The following is a 21,862-nucleotide window of genomic DNA, read 5'->3' on the forward strand; positions in this document are numbered from 1 at the left end:
ATTAAGAATATCAAGGGGAGCAATAGTTATAGCAAAAGGGGGCATATTAAGTAGATATGGTCTACATTCAGCCATGAGACATTTGATACTTAAAACAAATAAAACTAGATCATTTTTCTGTTATTTTCATTACAATTTAATCCAGGAGACCAACATGCTCTCGTGTCACCAGTTCACTTGTATCGCCAGGATATTTTAGAAAATAAAATAGAGATGGTGCTTTTTTAATTGTCACTTGCCTGTCAGTTCAAAGAATCAGAAGCTAGTTTGGCATTGCAACACAATTTCTACAGTTGGTGAAGTGGAGATGGAGAACTCACTTGCAAGATGTCCTGATTAATACTGCCCTCTATGGTGATTTGTTGCACTGGCTGCTGAGACTGCGACCCCTCTCCAGTCACTTGCTCGGACAGCTCCAGAAGCTGCTGAATAACATCAGTCACTGCTTGTGCTCCTTGATGACCTCCGACCGATGTTACTGGTGATGATCCAATCGCCTGCCATTGTAATTTAAAAGAATAAGTAAATGAATCCCAATCTGCAATTCATACATGGTTACTATCATTCATTGTTCTTATAAAACAGTGGTCTAGCCTCAGATGGAATACTATGTTCAATTCAATTCCTCAATAGGGATGTGATAGCATAAGAGAAAATAGTTAAGATCATGATTGCTGGTATGAGGGATGACATTTACAAGGATGGATTTGAGAGATTGGGACTGTTTCCTTTAAAGGCAGCAACTTATGATAAGTACAGACTGAGCCAACATTTCATCTTAACAGCCAATTTGTTTTTAAGATATCTCAGAGGCTCTTTAGCACCAAGTTTTTAATGAATACTATCTTGCAGCCAAAATTGGAAAGAACATTTTCTTTAAAAAAAAAAGGGAAGGCTGAAGGGAGATCTTGTGTTGATGAGGACCACCTTGAATTTTTATTTATCGTCTTCTCCTGCCAAGTTACAACGGTACAGAATCAGGATGGCTGCATTAACAGGCTGGTTTCACTGGGCTTTAAATATTTACACCTTATATTATTTAATGATGCAAATATCAATAGAAGAAATATCCAAAGCAACTCTCTTCAAAGTGGTCTCCCGCAGGAAGCCTGGCTTAAAAGGAACTAGTATTGAAGAATACATGCAATCTTTCTTTCAAGACCGACCTCGTTGAAATTTAATCATATTTGTGGGAGCTTGCTTGCATGTATGGGATATTCATACAATAATATTATAATATGTATACTATACTGATGCCACTTTCAGCACTCATCCTGTAGCTTTCTATGCCATGACATTTCAAATGCTAACCTAAATATTTCCTGAATGTTGGGAGAATATCTGCCTGTGCCACCTCATGTTCTTCTTCTCATCCCCTCAAAAATATGTTGCCATAAATCTATGTCCTCTGGATATAGGCCTCTTTAACACTATCTACACAATGTCGCTCATTTTACTGTATATCTCAATCAAGTCTTCCCTTCAGTCTTCTCTGATCCCAGGAAAACAACCCCACCTATTTAGTCTCTCCAGAAAACCATAAATTCTTCATTCCAGGCAACATCTTTATAAAATTTCTCTGCCCCTTCTCCAGTGCAATCACATCTTTCCTATAGGAATTGAGACCAGAGGTGCACCAAATACTTCAGCTGGGGTCTAATTAAACCAGTAAGGGTTCCCATGTTCTCCAGCAATGCTGCCCGACCCACCGAGTCACTCCAGCACTTTTTTTAAAGTATAAATTAACTGAAAGAGAATGAATTGTGCTACGAGGACAAACTATTTTTGTGCAGAATGTGTTTTGAATTTGAAATGCAATGCCTATAGACATGGTGAAGGAAGGCTCAATCTTGTATTTCATGAGGAAATTAGATCTACGAGGAGGAACAAAAATTGCAGGAGTGTGTAGGTGGAATAAGTGAGTTGCTCCAGTAGAAAGTTGGCACAGACATAACAAGCCAAAAGTGAATACAAGATTCCCTGCACAAATGCAGGAATATTCTAGCAAGCTGAAAGACCCAGGCATACAGTATACTTGCTTTCAGTGGTGGGGGGTTTGGAATACAAAAGTCAGAAAAGTCATGTTGCAGCTATATAAAACTTTGGGTGGGCCACACTTGAAACATTAGGGAAATGTAGAATCAAAGAACCTGCCGATGCCGGTTAATACATAAAGTGACACAAAGTGCTGGAGTTATGCCCCTGTCCCACTTAGGAAACCTGAACGGAAACCTCTGGAGACCTTGCGCCCCACCCAAGGTTTCCGTGCAGTACCCGGAGGTTGCAGGTGGTTGCCGGAGGTTGCAGGTAGTGGAAGCAGGTAGGGAGACTGACAAACAACCCCGGGAACCTCACGGAAACCTTGTGTGGGGCGCAAAGCCTCCAGAGGTTTCCGTTCAGGTTTCCTAAGTGGGACAGGGGCATAACTCAGCGGGTCAGGCAGCATTTCGGGAGAACATGGATAGGTGAGACCCGAACGTCTCCTATTCATGTGCTCCAGATATACTGCCTGACATGCTGAATTACTCTAGCACTTTGTGTCCTTCGGAATATTGGGTGTAGTTCTGGTTGCCACATTATAGGAAGGATGAGGAGATTTTGGAGAGGGTTCAAAAGAGGTTCCCTAGGATGCCTGGATAGAAAAATATCAGCGATATGGGAGAAATTGGACAGACCTGGATTATTCTCTTTAGAGCATGGAGGTCGAGAGGCACTCTGATAGAAGTAAACAAAATGAGATAGCCGAGGGCCTTTTATTCCCCCCCCCGCCCCCCAAGGTGAAATGTCAAATACGAGGGAGTAAAAGTTTAAAATGAGAGGGAGACATTTTAAAGAAAATGTACGTGTTTTTGTTTACAGAGGTGCCTGCGGCATCTCCCTCACGTCAGGGGAAGTGGTAAAAGTGGATAGCAGTGTTTAAGCAACATTTAGACAGGCACATAAAACAGACACAGAATATATGGATATCATGCAGGTAGTTGAGCAGTTTAAATTAGCATCACGGTCTGCACAGACATTGTGGGCCAAAGGGCCTGTTCCTGTGCTGTACTGCTGTATGTCCTAGGCTAACTCTATGCCCTGAAAGGAGCCATTACTGTAGTCCGAGTTTGCAGAGCAATGCCGGAGACTGTTGTAATCATTCCTTGCACAAATGCTGTGAAAAAGGAAAAGCAGTGCTTAAAGGCAACACTTTGCAATGATTGAGCGAGTAGAACTTTGATCGCAGAGCACCTTATGATGGAATTTGACTTAGTCGCTATATATCAATGACCAGGAAGATTTATTGTGTATAACGTACCTATTTTTTATTAATACCTGCAATGTGAAAAATGAGGACACATTATAAATATTATTACCCTCAATCTCAATACATTTAAGTTATATATAACAGTTTTGTCCACGGTGATAAATTGCAGGTGCCTGCAGTTTGCATGCATGCACAAATACCAGAACTAAATGTACTGACATAATCTCCTTTCAATAATACTGAAGAACATTTGTCAAATTATAGGGAATTCTGACTACCCAAAAAGAGACTAATTTATAATATAGGTCAATCTATATTACTGTCTACACATTTGTATAGGTGAACATAGAGTGATTGGGCAATTATTCTATATAATGGAATTCATGTCAGAGATAAAGACACAATTCTAGGTAATGGAAATGTGGCAGATAATGTAGGTATTTCAGATGCTATTTAATGTAAGAAGTTAAATCACACAAGATTACATACAACTACTTGGATAGATGTCCCTCGGGGTCAGAAAGCAAGTGTAAATCTTATCTTACACTCTCAATAAAAGAGAAACGGAACATTTAGCTCCAGGGAGCAATTCCACCTGCCCCATTTTCTCTCTTCTTATTCCCCAATTTTACTTCACCTTCTCCCTCACTTACGCCAATCAATTCCCCGTTGATTCTTTCGGTCATTAATCTACACCGTCATTTATTTTTATGGTGCAAGTAGAAAACAAAGCAACTGGAGAAGCCACAGAGCAGGCACGATGAGAATGTACCAATTCTGTATCCAGGACCCGGATTGAAGAAAGCTCCTGGGAACTGTGAGACAACAACTTTAACTGCTGACCCTGGTGTTTTGCAATGATGGAATGGTGTAGTTTCCCATCTTGGAAGCGGTTCTGATTTCCACTGCAGTTAATGTTTCGGGCAAAAGCACAAAATAAATTCTACTGAAGTTGAATCACCATCTCAAACTAGAGTTTGTGGCAAAGTGAGGGAGTTTGAAGCGCTGGTGGTCATACAAAAGGATGGACAGAGAAGTGATGGACAACTATTGCAGTGAAGAGGATGGTGCCCAATAGTGAAACACTCACAATAGATGAGAAGTCACACTGATCTGCTGTAATATTTTGGACAGTTATGTGGTACAGAATAACCATGGCAGTGAATATACTTTTATTCTGTATATAATTAATATATACTAATTCTAGTTGGCGCTGACGATGGCTGCTACGGTGTTTTGCTGTTTTGTATGTGTTTGTTCGTTTGTGTTGTCTGTGACAACCCCACAAAGATCACTTTCACGAGAGAGGTACTCGTTAACACCAGACATACGATACCTCCAAACATCGTTCCGGATTTCTCTCACTCGCTGGATTATTTGGACATACTCCTCGGCGGGGCTGTGGCTGTGTTCAAGGTCTTGTGACAGAGGAGGACCCGTAGGAAGCGCTCTGGAGCACTCACCCGACTCCGGCGACGAGGACTACGCACACCACTCCCGAGTATATTCCTTGCAAATCTACGTTCTCTCGAGAACAAAGTGGATGAACTGCGACTCCTGCGCCAGACAAATAAGGACTTCTCTCGAGCCGCTGCTCTATGCTTCACCGAGACCTGGCTGCGTGAGTCGACCCTGGATATTGCGCTGCAACTGGCTGGCTTTCAACTACATATAGCGGAATAGACCTCTTTTATTCTCGCTGGAGTTTACATCCCCCCTCCCCAAGCCTGCGTATGTGAGGCGCAAACGCAACTGGCTGACTAGGTAATGAGGGTAGAGAGTGACTTCCCGGACTCCATGGTCATTGTTTTGGGGAATTTTAACAAGGCTAACATCAGCCAAGACCTTCCAAAGCACAGACTTCATGTTACCCGCCCCACCAGAGGGGAAAGAACACTCGATCATTGTTACACTGCAATCAAGAACGGATATCTGCATGTGGATAAATAGCTTCCTGTCGGGTCGCAGCCAGAGAGTCAGAGTGGGCCATCACACATCCACGGCCCTCAGCCTCAGTACCGGCTCTCCACAGGGCTGCGTGCTGAGCCCCCTACTCTACACCATCTACACACATGACTGCACCCCCGCCCACCACAGCAACAAACACCATTGTCAAATTTGCGGATGACACTACGGTGGTGGGACTCATCTCCGGGGGGGACGAGTACGCCTACCGGGATGAGGCGGAGCAGCTGACAGTGTGGTGTGGAGAGAATAACCTGCTCCTCAACACCTTAAAGACAAAGGAAATAATAATAGACTTCAGGAAGAAGAAAACGGACATGGTACCATTAATTATCAGAGGGGACTGTGTGGAGAGGGTGGCGGATTTCCGCTTCCTGGGAATCCATATTGAGGAGGACCTGACGTGGAGCGTGAACACCTCTGCGTTGCTGAAAAAGGTCCAGCAGAGACTGCACTTCCTGAGGGTGCTCAGGAAGAATAACTTCACTCAGAGACTGCTGCTGTCCTTTTATCGGTGCTCCATTGAGAGCATCCTAACATACTGTGTATGCGTATGGTACACCAGCTGCACAGCGGCTCAGAGGAAAGCGCTCCAGAGGGCCATTGACAACGCCCAGAGGATTGTCGGCTGCCCTCTCCTTACCTTGGAGGACTTACACAGTTCCCGCTGCATCAAAAAATCCCAGAGTATTATAAAGGACATTTCCCACCCCGGACACTCCCTGTTTGAACTGTTGCCGTCAGGCAGACGGTACAGATCTACAAAAACAAGGACAAACAGACTTAAAAACAGTTTTTACCCCACTGCTATAAAGGCACTAAATGTAGCCGCCAAGGAACGCAGGGGCGATACATACTAAGGGACTGTGGTACACTGTGAAATCAACAGAAGGATGTAGGGTTGGGTGTTTATGCGTGCTATTTTCATGATATTTATTTTAGTTGTTTATCTTTTTTTAATATTTTACCTTGTATGTATCGTTAGCTTTTAGAAATGTTTGAATGGTGCACTGACTGGCTGACATTTTTTAATTTCGTTGTACATGGTTCATGTTACAATGACAATAAAGAAACTATTCTATTCTATATTCTATCTATTCCCCGGGCGGCTCTGGGTCTCTCCGATCATTGTTTAGTTCATCTTATTCCGACCTACAGGCTGAAACTAAAATATGCTAAGCCTGTGGTCAGAACAATGAAAAGGTGGACAAGCGAGGGCATTGAAAACCTACAATCCTGGCTTGACTGCACTGATTGGAATGTGTTCAGGGAAGCAACCACAAGCCTCGATGAATATACAGGCACTGTGACATCATAGGTCAGCTTTGCGAGGACAGTTACATTCCCATTAGGACCCGGATCTGGTTCAACAATGGCAAGCCCTGGTTTACAGCAGAACTCAGACAGCTCCGCCAGTCTAAAGATGAGGCCTACAGGAGCGGGGATGCAGACCTTTACAGGCAGGCCAAGTACAAGCCGAGAAGAGGAATCAGAGCTGCCATGGAAAGGTACTCTGAGAAGTTGAGGAGCAAGTTCACAGCTAGTGACTCTTCTTCAGTTTGGAAGGGCTTGCAAGAAATCACCAGCTACAAGAGGAAAGCCCCCGCTCCTTGGACAATCGTCAGCTGACCAACGACCTGAATGAGTTCTACTGCAGGTTCGATAAACAGAAACTTAACCCTGGTACCCCCTCCCGAACCACCACTTCACACCTACTTACAGCCTGACTCCAGTCTGCAACGACTGGGCCTTTCCCACGCACCCCTCTCCAATCACTACTTAACACCCACTTACAGCCTGACTCCAGTCTGCAAAGACTGGGCCCTCGTCCATTACCCACCCCCTCCTTGCTGCCCAACATCAGTCTGGCCACAGCCTAGAAATTGACGAAGTGGTGAGGCTATTCAGAAGACAGAAAAGCCAAAATCTCCAGGACCGGATAATGTTTCCCCTCTACTCTCAAGCTCAAGATCAAGACCATTGGCATTGTAAGGCAGCAATTCTACTATTGTGCCACCATGCCATCCTATATTTCTTAACTAAAAGGTAATTAATGAATCAGAAATAAAACAAATCCAATTACCGGTACATTGTGTGCAGTGTCACTTATTACTCGCGAAGATTCTGATCCATCTGAGTGCATCCTGCTGATATGTGCATTAAGGCTGCCTAGTTTTCGAAACACACAGCTACATTCCTCACACTGATAAGCTGGCTGGTCCCCATCCTTCACCTGTGCACAAATCAAAAATAAGGCAAATTCAGCAAGTAAACGCTGACATTTCAACTAGTACAGTAATTAACTCCCAATGACTACGAAATAAAAGACATGAAACTCGAACAACCTTCTGCATTTCTTCTCATTATGATCTTTGTTATGAGAAAAACAAGAGGAAAGATGCTGCACATGAATATCCTGCTAATTACAGACAGCGTTCTATTAAAACTTCTGCAAGAACACCCTACTGGGTAATGATGTCTAAAAAAAATGGGCCAGATCATGCTGATGGTTGGACAGCTGTTTTTATACAGAACAGCTAGTTATCATCAATGTATGTGCAAGTACATTTCATCGCTGCACACTGAACTAGAAGCACTAGAAACAATTCACACCCAGCCATTCAACCCTAATGTCAGCTCGAACTACTGCTTCTGGTGCAACTGGACAGCCATCCCTGTCATATGAGGAAAGATTGAAAAGACTAGGGTTGTTTTCACTAGAGTTTAGAAGGATGAGGGGGCATCTTATAGAAACATATAAAATTATAAAAGGACTGGTCAAGCTAGATGCAGGAAAAATGTTCCCAATGTTGGGCGAGTCCAGAACCAGGGGCCACAGTCTTAGAATAAAGGGGAGGTCATTTAAGGTGAGAAAAAACTTTGATTGGGGATGATCAGCCATGATCACAATGAATGGCGGTGCTGGCTCGAAGGGCCGAATGGCTTCCTCCTGCACCTAGTTTCTATGTAACTTCATTCACTGTCAAGCTGATCAACTCCAGGAAGACATTCGTCTGGGCAGCACCTCATTAGGACCATCTCCTTCTAAGCCTTGCCCATTCAAGTATCACAAAAGCAAATGTGCAGTTACAATAGTTAGTTTACTGTCACGGGGTGCCAGTTGCGGGTTTCAATGAATGATGGATGAATTCTAATACAAATAGAAAGAAATTGCTGCAGGTACAAGCGAAGGGGAAATTTCTGAATGATTTTAGCAGATTTAGCTGTCATCCTAATCTGATTTTAATGAACAACAGTTGGATTTTATTCCAGAGCTAAGAAAATACTTGTTTTGAAATGTATTGTTACTTGTCTTTATGGGAAAATAATGGAAGGTTAAAATGCGATTAGCTGGCAAAATAAAAGAAATAACTAACAGCCAAAATAGCTGAGCAAAGAGTTCCAGAAAGCTTACGTTGCTGTACAGGTTTAATAGCAAAGATGGGGATGTTTAGACGTTCATCAGGCACAGCATTGCCCAGTTTAGCTAAATTGTAAATATTTCAAAGCTACGAAGCATGAAGAGTATACCATTACCTCCGTGTGAACCCTTTGTATGTGTGCTCGTAGATTGCCTCTCTGTGAAAATGAAGCTGGACAGAATACACAAAAATGTGGTTTTTCACCAGTATGCTTGATCATATGTATCTGCAGTGCTCCTTTCTGGTTGAAAGCCTTTCCACAATCACCACATTTAAATGGCCTTTCACCTATAATACCAAATAAAAGTTGGTAAGCGTAAACTAAATAAAACAATATCAATCTGCAGACAGTGAATAGGCAGCATATGGCATAATTAATGATTAGCTCAATTTTATTGCAACAGATCTCAAATAAAACTGGCTCAGGAACATGTGAAATATATTCCTTAAAGAATTTAAAGAATTTTTAAGCAAAAAGTATAGCAATACAATGAATAGAAGATGGGTGGCAGCACAGTGCTAATTCCAACATACCCTTCAGGTTTTGAAATAAAGTCCTTAGTCTTCACACTGCCAATTAACATGTACAACTTCTCCTCAAACTCCACAAATAATTTTGCAGTTCAAGCTGTGCTCTGCCACCAATGTTTCCAATTATATCCACTTACTGCCAATACAGCAGATTATTCATGTATACGTTAGTATCTCAATGACCAGATTGTGGAATTACATCAAAGTGTGGCCAAATCATGCCCAGCAATTGTCAGACTTTTCTTTCACTCGAGAAAATCAGTTTCTAATCACGTAAAAAAGTGGGAAAACATTTATTGTCATTGAATTGCAAGACACGCTTCTTTTGAATAATGTGGTAATGTGCAGGTCAGGTGATTAAAGATAATAATTGCTCCAAAATAATTAAAAATTAAAAAACATTAATTATTTTCCATAGTCAAGAGTCATACGGCACAAAACTAGGCCAACTCATCCATGCCAACAACACATCCTAAATGAGTTTGTCCCATTTGCCGCACCTGGCCTATATCCTCCAAATATTTCTTATCCATTCCATGTACCTATCGAAGTATCCTTTGGATGTCATAATTGTGCTCACCTCTATCATTCCACTAGCAGCTTGTTCCATGTACATACCACCCTTGTGTGGAAAATATGTGCCCTTCAAGTTATTTAAAATCTTTCCCCTCTCACCTTAAACCTGCGTCCTCTTGTTTTAGACTCATCTACTCTGGAGAAAAACTGTGGCAATTCATCTTACCTATGCCTCTCATGATTTTAAAATAAAATAAATAATAATAATGCTCGAGGAAGAATTAGTCCAATATTTCCAGATTTTGTCATTGTTGAATACCTTAAATAATACATCTATGAAAATAACATGCATATGTTAATGGACGATTTAAACAAAGTGAACCATGAAGTGAAAGTTCCCAATGCCTTGGGAGCATTGAGTACAGCGAAGGCATAGGATGCAAGTTCATAGTTCCCTGAATATAGGTTAGTTAAAAAAGGCATTTGATAAGTTTGCCACCATACACTAAGAATATAAGAGTTCTGATGTTTGATTGCATTTGTACAAAACTACACAAGAGTTTTGTGTATAATTTTGGTTGCCACGCTCGAGTATGGATGAGGTAGTAATAGAAAAAATACTGAGTAGATTCACCAGGATGTTTCCTGGGCAGCTTCTTCTGGGGAGAAGGGTCCCAACCCAAAACGCCACCCATCCATGCTCTCCGTGGATGTTGCATGGCCCACTGAATTACTCCAGCACTTTGAACCGTTTTCTGGGTTTAATCACACTGAAACATTGGAGCCTATAGAGCAGCACTGTGGCGCAGCTGCAGAGTTGTTGCCTTACAGCGCCAGAGACCCGGCTAGATCCTGACAACAGGTGCCGTCTTACAGAGTTTGTACTTTTTCCCCGTGCTTCAGTTTCATTCCAAAGACATACAGGTTTGTAGGTTAATTGGCTTCGGTAAAAATTGTAAATGGTCCCTAGTCTGTAGGGTGGTGTTAGTGTACGGGGTTATCGCAGGTCGGCACAGACTTGGTGGGCCAAAGTGCCTGTTTCCATGCAGTATCTCTAAACTGGAGGGCCTTTGAGGGAAGAGGTTTTAAAGTTATGAGGGGTATGTTTAGGATAGATAGTTGGCAGCTTTTCCCCTGGGCAAGGGAGTCCAGAACTAGAGGGCACATGTTTAAAGTGAGAAGAGAAATTCAAAGATCTGAGGGGTACATTTTCCCACATGGGATGGTGCATGTAAATACCTTAGTCTCACACAGGTGGAAGCATCTTTATTGTCTATTTCTTCATCACATATGCAGTACATCACATGTTCAGTCTACTGCAGCTACTGCCAGGCAGCAGGAGAGTTCTTACACTATAAATCATATCATTAGGTGGAGTTATAATTACTAAGCATTCTGATTGGCTAACATGCAAAAGCCAATCTACGGTGCATATCTGAAACAAGCTGTCAGTGGTGAAAGTGGAGGCAGATATTTGGTAATGTTTAAAACGCATTGGGGAAGATACTTGGATAATAAAAGGCATAGGGGCAAATGGGATTACTCCAGATAGGCATCAAAAGTGGAATGGATGAAAGGGCCCTGTTTCAATACTGTACATTTCTGTGATTCTATGTCAATCATCTGTACAAATGCAAAGTGAAACATCTTCTAAATTAATTTCGTAAAAGATATTTGATAAAAATCCCATATTAGCTTTACAGCATACCTCACCTGTATGTATTCTGATGTGTCGAATTAACTGGCTAGGCTTCTGGAATGTCTTCCCACAATGTTCACAACGATGAGAAAACCCTGATCTGTCTACATGCCGTTTGTACTGCTTGGTACACAGGGATGACCTGGGGATTAAGGGATGCAAAATCTTATGAATATTAGATTGAGATTCTTGCAACATCTTATTGTAGAATATTAGAGTGAATCAATGGTCAATGGAATGCTTAAATTACAAAAAGAGACAAAAAAATAGATGGCAACTGGAAAATGCATTTCAACGTACTGAAATGTGGTCAGCCACTTGAGATTTAACATTACTATCTAAATGCTGAAAAGCAAGAGGTTCACAGTACCTTTGAGGTGCAGGTATATTGATCCATTATAATGCCATGCAATGGTGAAGAAAAGATTCATGACAGAATATAGGCTTTTCTATCCAGATGACTGGACTACCAGGAATGGAGCAATGCTACTTCTTTCCAAAAACTGGAGCAATTTGAAAGATCTGGCTAGAATATCTTTGGGAGAACATATTGACCAGTGTTCAATGTAACTTTACCAAAATGGTACGAGGACTCGGAATGAAACAATCTGTCAGCGTCTATGCCGTCAACCTCCTTAAGAGCTTCATAAATTTCAATAAGATCACCAGTCCATTCTATACAGTGCCCACCATAATGTTTTGGACAAAGACCCACCATCTATTTATTTATTTATTTATTTCCCCCTGTACTCCACAATTTGAGATTTGTAAAATAACAAAATCACATGTGGTTAAAGTGCACATTGTCAGATTTTATTAAAGGGTTTAAAAAAAAAAAACATTTTGGTTTCACCATGCAGAAATTACAGCTGTGTTTATATAGAGTCCCCCCCCATTTCAGGGTACCATAATGTTTGGGACACAAGGCTTCACATGTGTTTGTAATTGCTCAGGTGTGCGTAAATACCTCCCTTAATGCAGGTATAAGAGAGCTCTCAGCACCTAGTCTTTCCTCCAGTCTTTCCATCACCTTTGGAAACTTTTATTGCTGTTTCTCACCATGAGGACCAAGGTTGTGCCAATGAAAATCAAAGAAGCCATTATGAGACTGAGAAACAAGAATAAAGCTGTTAGACATCAGCCAAACCTTAGGCATAACAAAATCAACTGTTTGGAACATCATTAAGAAGAGAGCACTGGTGAGCTTACTAATCGCAAAGGGACTGGCAGGCCAAAGAAGACCTCCACAGCTAATGACAGAAAAATTCTCTCTATAATAAAGAAAAATCCCCAATCACCTGTCCAACAGATCAGAAAAAACTGGTGATGTCCGTGAATCGCAGACTTCAAGCAGTCATTGCATCCATAGGATATGCAACAAAATACTAAACATGACGACATGACATTGCTGTGTCCCAAACATTATGGTGCCCTGAAATGGGGAGACTATGTATAAACACTGCTGTAGTTTCTAAATGGTGAAACCAAAATGTATAAAAATGGCCTTTATTAAAATCTGACTGTGCACTTTAATCACGTGATTTTTTTTCTATTACAAACTCAAATTGTGTAGTACTGAGGCAAATAAATAAATGATGGGTCTTTGTCCTAAACATTATGGAGGGCACTGTAAATGTCAATAAGCATACGCTTAACCTGCTCAGGCTCTCTTTATTTGTCAAACTCGTCTTTAGTAGTTCAATGCTGGAACCTGAATGTTCAGACTAGGTACACATAATGCAGCACCCATCATTCCAAACCCACAACCTGCACCCCAGACCAACCAAACCCATGCCAAAGTCTTGGCGCTGAGAATTTGCAGGTTATGTTCAATCCAGCAGCTTCACAATTAGGGTGGCAGAAGATTTAACAATTACCAGCTATGTAATGGACCATCACTGGGCTAACTGGGAAACAAACATCTTATTTCAGCAGAACACTAATAAACATGCCAATCCAAAAGGCAGTTAAGGGCATATACTTTGGAAATCGATTCAACTTCCTGAAATAGGAACATACTGCAAATTTCCTCTTGACTCCTCCCTGGATACGCTGGGCAAACGAGGCTTCTGCCGACACAGCAGCCTTGAAAAGGAGAATGGCCCTTATCCACATAACTCCTTCCTACTACCAGAAAATTCCCAAACACTACAAGACCACTCGCAGCTCCGAACACTACAAAAGGGTCCTCTCAAATTGGTCAGATCCCCCTACAAGTGGAAACCTGATTGTTCAGACTAGGTACACTGAATATACCATTTGAGAATATGTAGGGGATCCAAGAAAAGTACTATACCATAAACAGAAAATGGGTTAAGAGCCTTTTCCTTAATCTCCATTCTCAAAGTAGTTGAGGTGGTATAAAATAAAAGGAAAATAATCCAAATGCTAGAAATCTGAAAGAACAACAGAAAATACTGGAAATACTCAGCAGACCAGTCAGCTTTAGTGAAGAAGCAGAGTCAAAAGTTCAGATCAATGTTCTCTCTGCATGGATAGTGCCCGACCAGCTGATAGGCCAACAAGGTGTATGATTACTACCAGTGGAATACTTAATTTCTTACTATACAGCTGCTGCAGGTAAAATAAAATTTATAGCTTTAATTTTGCATGTGCATTTGGAAAAGAGGAACATGCCACAAATGATTCAGTCAATGGACCACCAAAAGATACAAATATCAAAAAGTCTTAAGAAGACACAAAGTCCTGGAGTAGCTCAGCGGGTCAGGCACATCCCTGGAGATAGGTGACGTTTTAGGTCATGACCCTTATTCAGACTGATTGTGGGTAATAATAGACCGACACGGGTGATAGGCAAGTAATAGACCGACACAGATGAGGAGAGTTTTGATAGGCAGATGGGTGGTCAAAGGACAGAGATGAAAAGACAGGGGGTGTGAGACAAATGGATTGAAGAGCTGCAAATGGTGTGACTAAAGGAAGGAATTAGGTGAGATGAGAGGGGGGATTAGAAATAGATGGGGTACAGGTGGGGGGTGGGGGGGGGGGGAAGACTGTAGTCGGATGAATGGAAGATTTGGGTAATTTTCAAATGTGCTGTACGTCTATATTATATAGTATAGTTAATATAGTCATACAAGAACAAGTGTAACTTAGCTGGGCAGGTTAAATGTTAGAATTTTAATTTGCACATTGTAGGATGATAAGCCAACCAACAGGATCTTCCATTTTCTTCCCACATCTGAGGTTACGAAGCAGATGGAAGTGAATAATGCCATCACCTGAATGAATCCCAAGGTCTAAATGCTGTGCACTACAGGTAGAGACGCATTTATTTTCATAAATGATTACACGCCGTGCAAGATTGTTTGATATTTACATCATAAAGAAGCTGTTACACTTATGCCTCAAATCACATACCTAACTCTGTAGTGAGATTTCATGTGATCACGTAGCTGGGAAGGCCTTTCAAATTCTTTTGTGCAGATCTTGCAAACATGCACTTGGCTTCCATTTAGTTCCTGCCGGTGTTCATCCAGATGTCTAGTAAGTTGGCTCTGTAACGTAAATTCATCACCACATTCTGTACATATCAGGTTCTACAGAGGAAAAAATACAAAAAGTGTCAGTCCATTTGAAGTTTACAATAGTCTGTAAAGATTGAGAGCCAAAATTCAATTATTTTCACAGGCTAATCAGTAAAGATACTAAAAATATGAACAAGTGATTTTAATTTAATAAGTACTGTAGAATTTATCCTGCAAGGTTACATCATGGTCTGGTATGACAATTCTAACATACAAGAGGCTGCAGAAATGAGTGGGCTTAGCCCAGTCCACAGGCACAGCCCTCACCTCCATGAAAAGCATCTACGAGGCGCTCCTCAAGAATGCAGCATCTATCATCAAAGAATCCACCATCTGGGTCATGCTCTATTCTCACTGCTCCCATCAGGCAGGAGGTACACATGCCAGAGATCCCACACCACCAGGTTCAGGAACAGCTGCTTTTCTACAACTATCAAGTTCTTGAACCAATCCTACCTTGATAAAGGAACTCGACAGACTACTTCCTACACTACCATGGACTTGCTCTTTTCTTTCATTATATTTTACACTTATGTCTTGCTTTTTCACAGTTTTCTTTCTTTTAGAAATGTTATGTGCAATTATGTACAATTTGTCTTTGTGTGGTTGTCCGAGCCTATGAGCCTGCAATGCTGTTGCAAGCAAGATTTTTCATTATACTTTTATCTCACTGTATTTGTGCACATCACCATAAACTTGAATTGACTTGATATTGTTATTCATCCGCTCCCTCATTTCCACCCAAAGACCCCTCCACCCTTCTAAGTACACTGATAAGGCAGTGCCAATTCAGTTCTATCATCAGAACCACTCAGCCACCATGTCTATCACTGCAAATAATTTGGTATTGAAAGCAAACCCTATGAGGCCTAACCTAACCTTTAACAGTAAAGTGAAAATTGAACAAGATATTTGATGACAACTGTCAAATACAGAAGCTCAGTTTATTACCATTGATTTGAAATAATAAATTCTAAATCAAAAGTCCAAATTTGGAAAAGAAACACCACCATTTCACAAAATAACTGGCATTTGCCTGTGTAAATGCCAATACATTTTGGATTTCCACATATTATGCACAAATTCCAAACCCAACTGCTTTTGTCAGCATTTCTGTGACTTTCTTCAAGCACTGGATTGATCATGGAGATCAGCAAAGAAGCGCAAAATCCCCAAGATTACTCAACACTTAGAATCCGGGAACATCGTCCACAACCCTGACCCTATTAATTTCAATGAATGGGAGTGGTTACAAGTAACTACAGTGAACATTTTTTCCTTTTTATATTTTTTGAATTTCTCAAAAGCAATTTTTATTTATACGTATACTTAGATTAAATTTATAATAATTTTGAATAGCTTTTTAATAAATTACACTTAAATGTCTTATTATAGCTCTGAATATCTAGGACATTAAGTGGAATTTAAATTGTTGGTTTGACAGCCATCCAAAACCAGGTGGTAGCCTTTGTTCCAACTGCATGATGGGATGGTATCACATCACAAGTCTTTGCTCCTGTGGTTGGGGCGCAAGTGCCCAGTGGGAGACCAATGCAAGTTAACCTTCTGCATTATCTTGGTCAATGAATTTTATACACAAAGATTACATGCAAAATAATCTTAAAATACGAGATTTGTTTGGGGTGTATCTTGAGATAAGCAAATACTTTTCAATTATCAGAGCTTCCTGATTAAAACTCATTATCTGCTCCTTTTCTGATTTTATAGTAAAGCACTTCTGACACTGCCAAGTAAAAAATATAAAATCTACTGCCAGCAACTGATGATCCACCACAACTTAAAAGATTTGCAAATATGCAAAAAGATAGCGATTTAGTTTTCTTTGAAAGATTAAACATTTGCCATCTGGCAGATTTCAATAATGCATTAGGTAAATTTAAGTTCACACTTTTTCTGTGATTGTCACTATTGATGTAAAGTGTTGTCATGAGGCAATTTTAACTTAGGCTAACATTTTTTAAGAACATAAATATAACAGGAAGTACTTTAGATGGGATTTGGAGCTGATGACCTCGAGGCTCCGGAGGCAGAGCCCGTCAGGACTCGCCCTGAGCTCGCTCCCGTGAGGGTGGTCCGGCTCAGGGCTGGAACAGTGCTCCCGTGAGAGGTTGTGGCGCTCTCGTGAGGGCGGCCAGCCCAAGGGTGGAACGAGGCTCCCGTCGGAGCGGCCGAGCTCGGGGAGGTGTGGCGCTCGCAGCCCGAGGGAGGTTCGGCGCCCATGTCGGGGCGGCCCGGCCCGAGGGAGAAGCGACGCCCAAGTCGGGGGCAGCCCGGCCAGAGGGAGAAGCGATGCCCAAGTCGGGGCGGCCCGGCCCGGGGAAGAAGCGACGCCCATGTCGGGGCGGCCCGGCCCGGGGGAGGTTCGGCGCCCATGTCGGGGGCGGCCCAGCCCGAGGCTGAAGACGGCACGGTACTCACGTGAGGGTGGCTGGGACGGTGTTCTGGCGGTGGTGGCCTGAGTCCGGGGTTCGGCCGCGGGCCAGCGGCTGCGTCTGCAGGACTGGTGGGCGGCAGCTTCGACCACCCCGGGCCGCGGTGTTTGAGCCGCGGGACTGATTTATAACATCGCCCGGGGGGTATCGCCTCAGCGCAGAGGGAGAAGAGGAGGGAAGAGACTGCAGACCTAAGACTTTTGCCTCCATCACAGTGAGGAGATGCTGGGTGGACTCACTGTGGTGGATGTTGATATGTGTTTATTGTTGTTTTTATTGTATTATATGTATGACTGCTGCAATTTCGTTCAGACTTCGGTCTGAATGACAATAAAGACATGTCTATCTATCTATCTATCTAAAAGTGAATTAGATTATAAGCAGTAAAAACTCACCTCCTCTTTCTCATGCAGCATAATGTGAGCTTTAAGGCTGGCCACGCGGGAAAACTTTTTGCCACAAACAGGACAAGATGGCTCATTTGCATTGTGAGTGGCTTTGTGCAATATAAGATTAAATTCCACGTTAAAGGTTGCTGGGCATTGACCACATCGGTAAGGCTGTTTATACAGACAAAGGAAAAAAAGTTTTAATTTAAGTATTAGGAAAATGCAAATAACCCCTACCCCCTCCCATCCCAAACGCAAAGTTATTTTTCCTACAGGATTTTCAAAACTAAAAGATATTTTTTAAGAGCTAAAACTTTATTCTTGGTTGCATAAGGTCATGTGATAGGAGCAGAATTAGGCCTATCAAGTTTACTCCGCCATTCAGTCATGGTAGGTCTATCTCTCCCTACTAACTCCAATCTCCTGCCTTCTCCCCATAACCCCTGACACACGTACTAATCAAGAATCTATCTATCTTTGCCTATTAATATCAATTGATTAATGGAATCTGGTTGTGCAAGTGTCAATAGAAGCAATTGTTTGTCAATTTCAATGGCCAATTCCAGTGAACTAGTAAATGTGTCCTTAAGAGACAGTGAAATTTCTCCTCGATTTTTTTTTTTTTTTTTTTTTTTTTTTCCTTCTGCTTGTCAATTTCCAAAACAACTCTTAAAGGGCCTGTCCCACGTTGGCTATTTTTTAGGCGACTAGGCTGTCGCCACATGGTCGCCTGTATGGTCGTGAGTAGTCTCCTCAGTCACCCAAAGAGTCGTAGCGTCTTTCTGGTCGCCGCTGGATTTTTAACGTTCAAAAATTTTCAATGACAGTCGACGATAGTGGGTTGACGCTAATGAGCGTAGGGTGACTTCTCCTGACGTAGATGCTGTCATAGGTTGTCGCCAGGTGACGTAGGTTGCTGCCGGTGCTGACTTTGTTGAGTTCCATTGGCGACTACTTACATCAACAGGTACCGGCAACTGAATTGTCTTCAGTTGTCGCCAACAGGATCGTAGCTTGTTGCGGGTGGATGTAGGTTGACTTCGGTTGTCGCCTGTGTGGTCGTAGGTTGTCGTAGGTGGTCGTCATAATGAGTCGCCGGTTGTCGGTAGCTTGCCGTAGCTTAACGTCGACTAGGTGGTAGACTGTTGTAGACGTTGTCGTCGGGGGGTTCGGTCGCCGGTTATTCGGCGACCTGCTACGACTATGACAGTCGCCTACAAAACCGCCTGTGGGACAGGCCCTTAAGTGGTTTTATAGTACCCGATCGAAATGGTGTTATAAAGCAACTTGTGTTTTAAAGTCATCATTTGCATTATATCCAATTAGTGTTATGAAAATATTGATGTGATTATTTTAATTAGGAGGCCCTCAATTGTTCAAACTTTTGAAGGTTCAGAAAGAAGTGAGCTTACCTTGTCATTTTCCTCATGTTCCCGTAAGTGGCGCTGTAATTGATTGTACTTGGAAAACGTTTGGAAACAGACATCACATTTATGAGCATCTCGGTACTGAGTATCTTGGGACTCGAGAAACCCATTTGCATTGTCTGCACTCAGTTCCAGTAAGTTATCTATAAAAGGAAAGGAAATAAAAGATTAGCAAGACAAAGCTCAAGCATTGGTGCTCACACAGCTTTAATCATAACATTAACCTAGTTTTACTCTCTCAAAGGCATTTCTAACATTTCTCAGTTCTTTCTGCAGTTTATGTTTTGCTCCAGATTCTAGCATCTGCAACTCTTTGGATTCACCAATTTTCCCCTTTTGGCTTCAATTCTCAGCAAACAGCTCTGATCTGCATTTCACACCAATTACATATTATTTTGTATTCTCTAACACCTCTATAAATGTATTGACCAGTTGGATGTACAAACATATTATATTGAATCATAGAGTTACACGGCACGGAAATAGGCCCTTCAGCCTAACTTGTCCATGCCGACCAAGATGTCCCATCAAAGCTAATCCCAATAGCCAGCATTTGGCCCATATCCATCTAAACCTTTCCTATTCATGTTCCTGCCCAAGTATCTTTTAAATGTTGTTATTGTACCTGCCTCAAATACCTCCTCTAGTGTACAGTATATTGAATATTTAGCTGAGTTTTTGGACCTATAATAAGGGATATACAGGCAAAGGAAGTGCAAGGTCTCCATGGGTTACAAATGGCCTGACTTACAAAAATACAACTTTTCACAAATCCTCTGACAAATCCTTTAAAGCCAGTGTTAAAATGCTACATGGCATTCAATAATGATTGTATACCGTATACTTTCCATTATTTTAATTATTGTTAGTGCTATGGTAATTATTCAATGAAAATTATAGAAAGTGCACAGTCATTAGATATTGGCAACTATAGAAAACAGAAGTTTCTGTCATGGAAAAATCAGCTAATGGACTGTTTTCAGTAACAGAGCCATCATGGAACCCAGACACTGCTATAGTTCAAGTAAGCTAATTACTGCAATGAGAGAATTGTCCTATTGCAAGTAGTTAAATAAGCTAGATCTGTATTATTTGAAATACTCTGAATGAGGGATTTGAGGATAGATCATTGAAGGAATTTAAAGAAGAGGTAGATACATTTATGACAAAACAAAAATCAAAGGATTTAGGACATATTGGCAGAGAAGAAACAAGGTCCATGGCAGATCAACCATGATCATATTGGAGATCTGGGAACGCTCGAGGGCCAGGCAGCATGTCTGGAGAAAAAACAATAAGTGACATTTTGGGTCCAAACCCCACTTCAGACGAAACGTCACCTATTCTTTTTCTCAAGAGATGCTGTCTGACCTGCTGAGTTACTCCAGTATTTTGTGTCTATCATCGGTATACACCAGCATCACGTGGCCTGCTGCTCTTGTTGTATTGTTTGATCTTACCAGTGAAGTTCAGGCTCTATATCAAAAAAACCTTGCATTAAGCTCATGGAGCGAGTGAAGTGAAAGAGCATTAATGTCCTGCAATTTTCTAGCAGTTATGCCGAGGATGCTTTGGTGGCGATCGGCACCAGGAAGAAGGTGGAGAAAGTCAGGCCCTGTTTCAGACACCTTATGATTTATACATTGGTTGAGCTGTTCAAAATATTTAATTCAGTTGTTAAAACAATATACCCAAAAACATTTAAGTTAAAAGTTTTCTACATGAGGTGTTTGAATTACTAATTCTATTTTTAAACAAAATACTTTGATTCTTCTTTTAATTATATTAATATTTGCAATTGTCAGAGACATTTGGCGCTTCAACAGTGTTTATAGCTTTGGCAGCCTGTGGACAGTGGCGTAACTAACTGACAGAGCAGTTAAGTTTTGAGATAGAAGTACATAAAATTAGAAGGGACGTAGCTGGACAGTCAGAACTTTTTTCCCTAAAGTGGAAATGTCAAAGATTAGAGGGTATAGCTTTAAGGCGAAGAGGACAAAATTTAAAGGGGATGTGCAGCGCAATTTTTTTTTTACCACTGCCAGGGGTGGTGGTGGTGGAGGCATAAATGATAGTGCTGTTTAAGAGGCTTTTAGATAGACACATGGATATGCTGCAAATGTAAGGGTATAGATCATGTGTAGGCAGATGAGATTAGCTTATCTTGACATTATGATAGGCACAAGCATCGTGGGCTTAGAACATGTTCCCGTGCGATACTTTTCTATGTTCTATGTTAAATTCAGACAGACCAAATGGAACCATTTACCAAGATGAATGTGGCACAAGAGCAATACATTGTACATCACTACCCCACATTAACAGCTTTGCTCAATAATTCTGTAACTAAAGAGAGCACTGCCACTTCCATCAGTATGACAAGAATTAAACAGCATAACCTGACCTGTCAATCAATAGATTCTTTATTGTGATATTTTCATTAATGTAACACTGACAAATATAATTAACTGAAATTCACTCTTAACCCAACAGAGGTTGGATTACAGATTTAAATTAATAGAAAAGAAAAACTTCATAGCATGAAGATAAGTATTTTCGTCACTGCTTTTATATCTTCAAAAGCCCTCCACACTCGACAAAAATCTGTGTTCCAAAAGATAGCTCTTATGGACCTGTCCCACTTGGGCGATTTTTCAGGCGACTG

At 41.4% G+C, this 21,862-nt stretch overlaps 1 protein-coding gene across 1 annotated transcript in view; it reads right to left on the reverse strand.

Moving 5' to 3' along the window:
* Nucleotides 1-21,862, reverse strand: part of znf236 (zinc finger protein 236) — a 140,328-nt gene that overhangs the window by 88,098 nt on the left and 30,368 nt on the right. Inside the window, 7 exon segments of the mRNA XM_033019066.1 lie at nt 321-497; nt 7,296-7,445; nt 8,750-8,922; nt 11,395-11,522; nt 14,762-14,940; nt 17,777-17,941; nt 19,183-19,340. Coding sequence (XP_032874957.1) covers nt 321-497; nt 7,296-7,445; nt 8,750-8,922; nt 11,395-11,522; nt 14,762-14,940; nt 17,777-17,941; nt 19,183-19,340 — 1,130 coding nt within the window.

This window comes from Amblyraja radiata, chromosome 4, assembly GCF_010909765.2.
Source record: "Amblyraja radiata isolate CabotCenter1 chromosome 4, sAmbRad1.1.pri, whole genome shotgun sequence".
Taxonomy (NCBI): Eukaryota; Metazoa; Chordata; class Chondrichthyes; order Rajiformes; family Rajidae; genus Amblyraja; species Amblyraja radiata.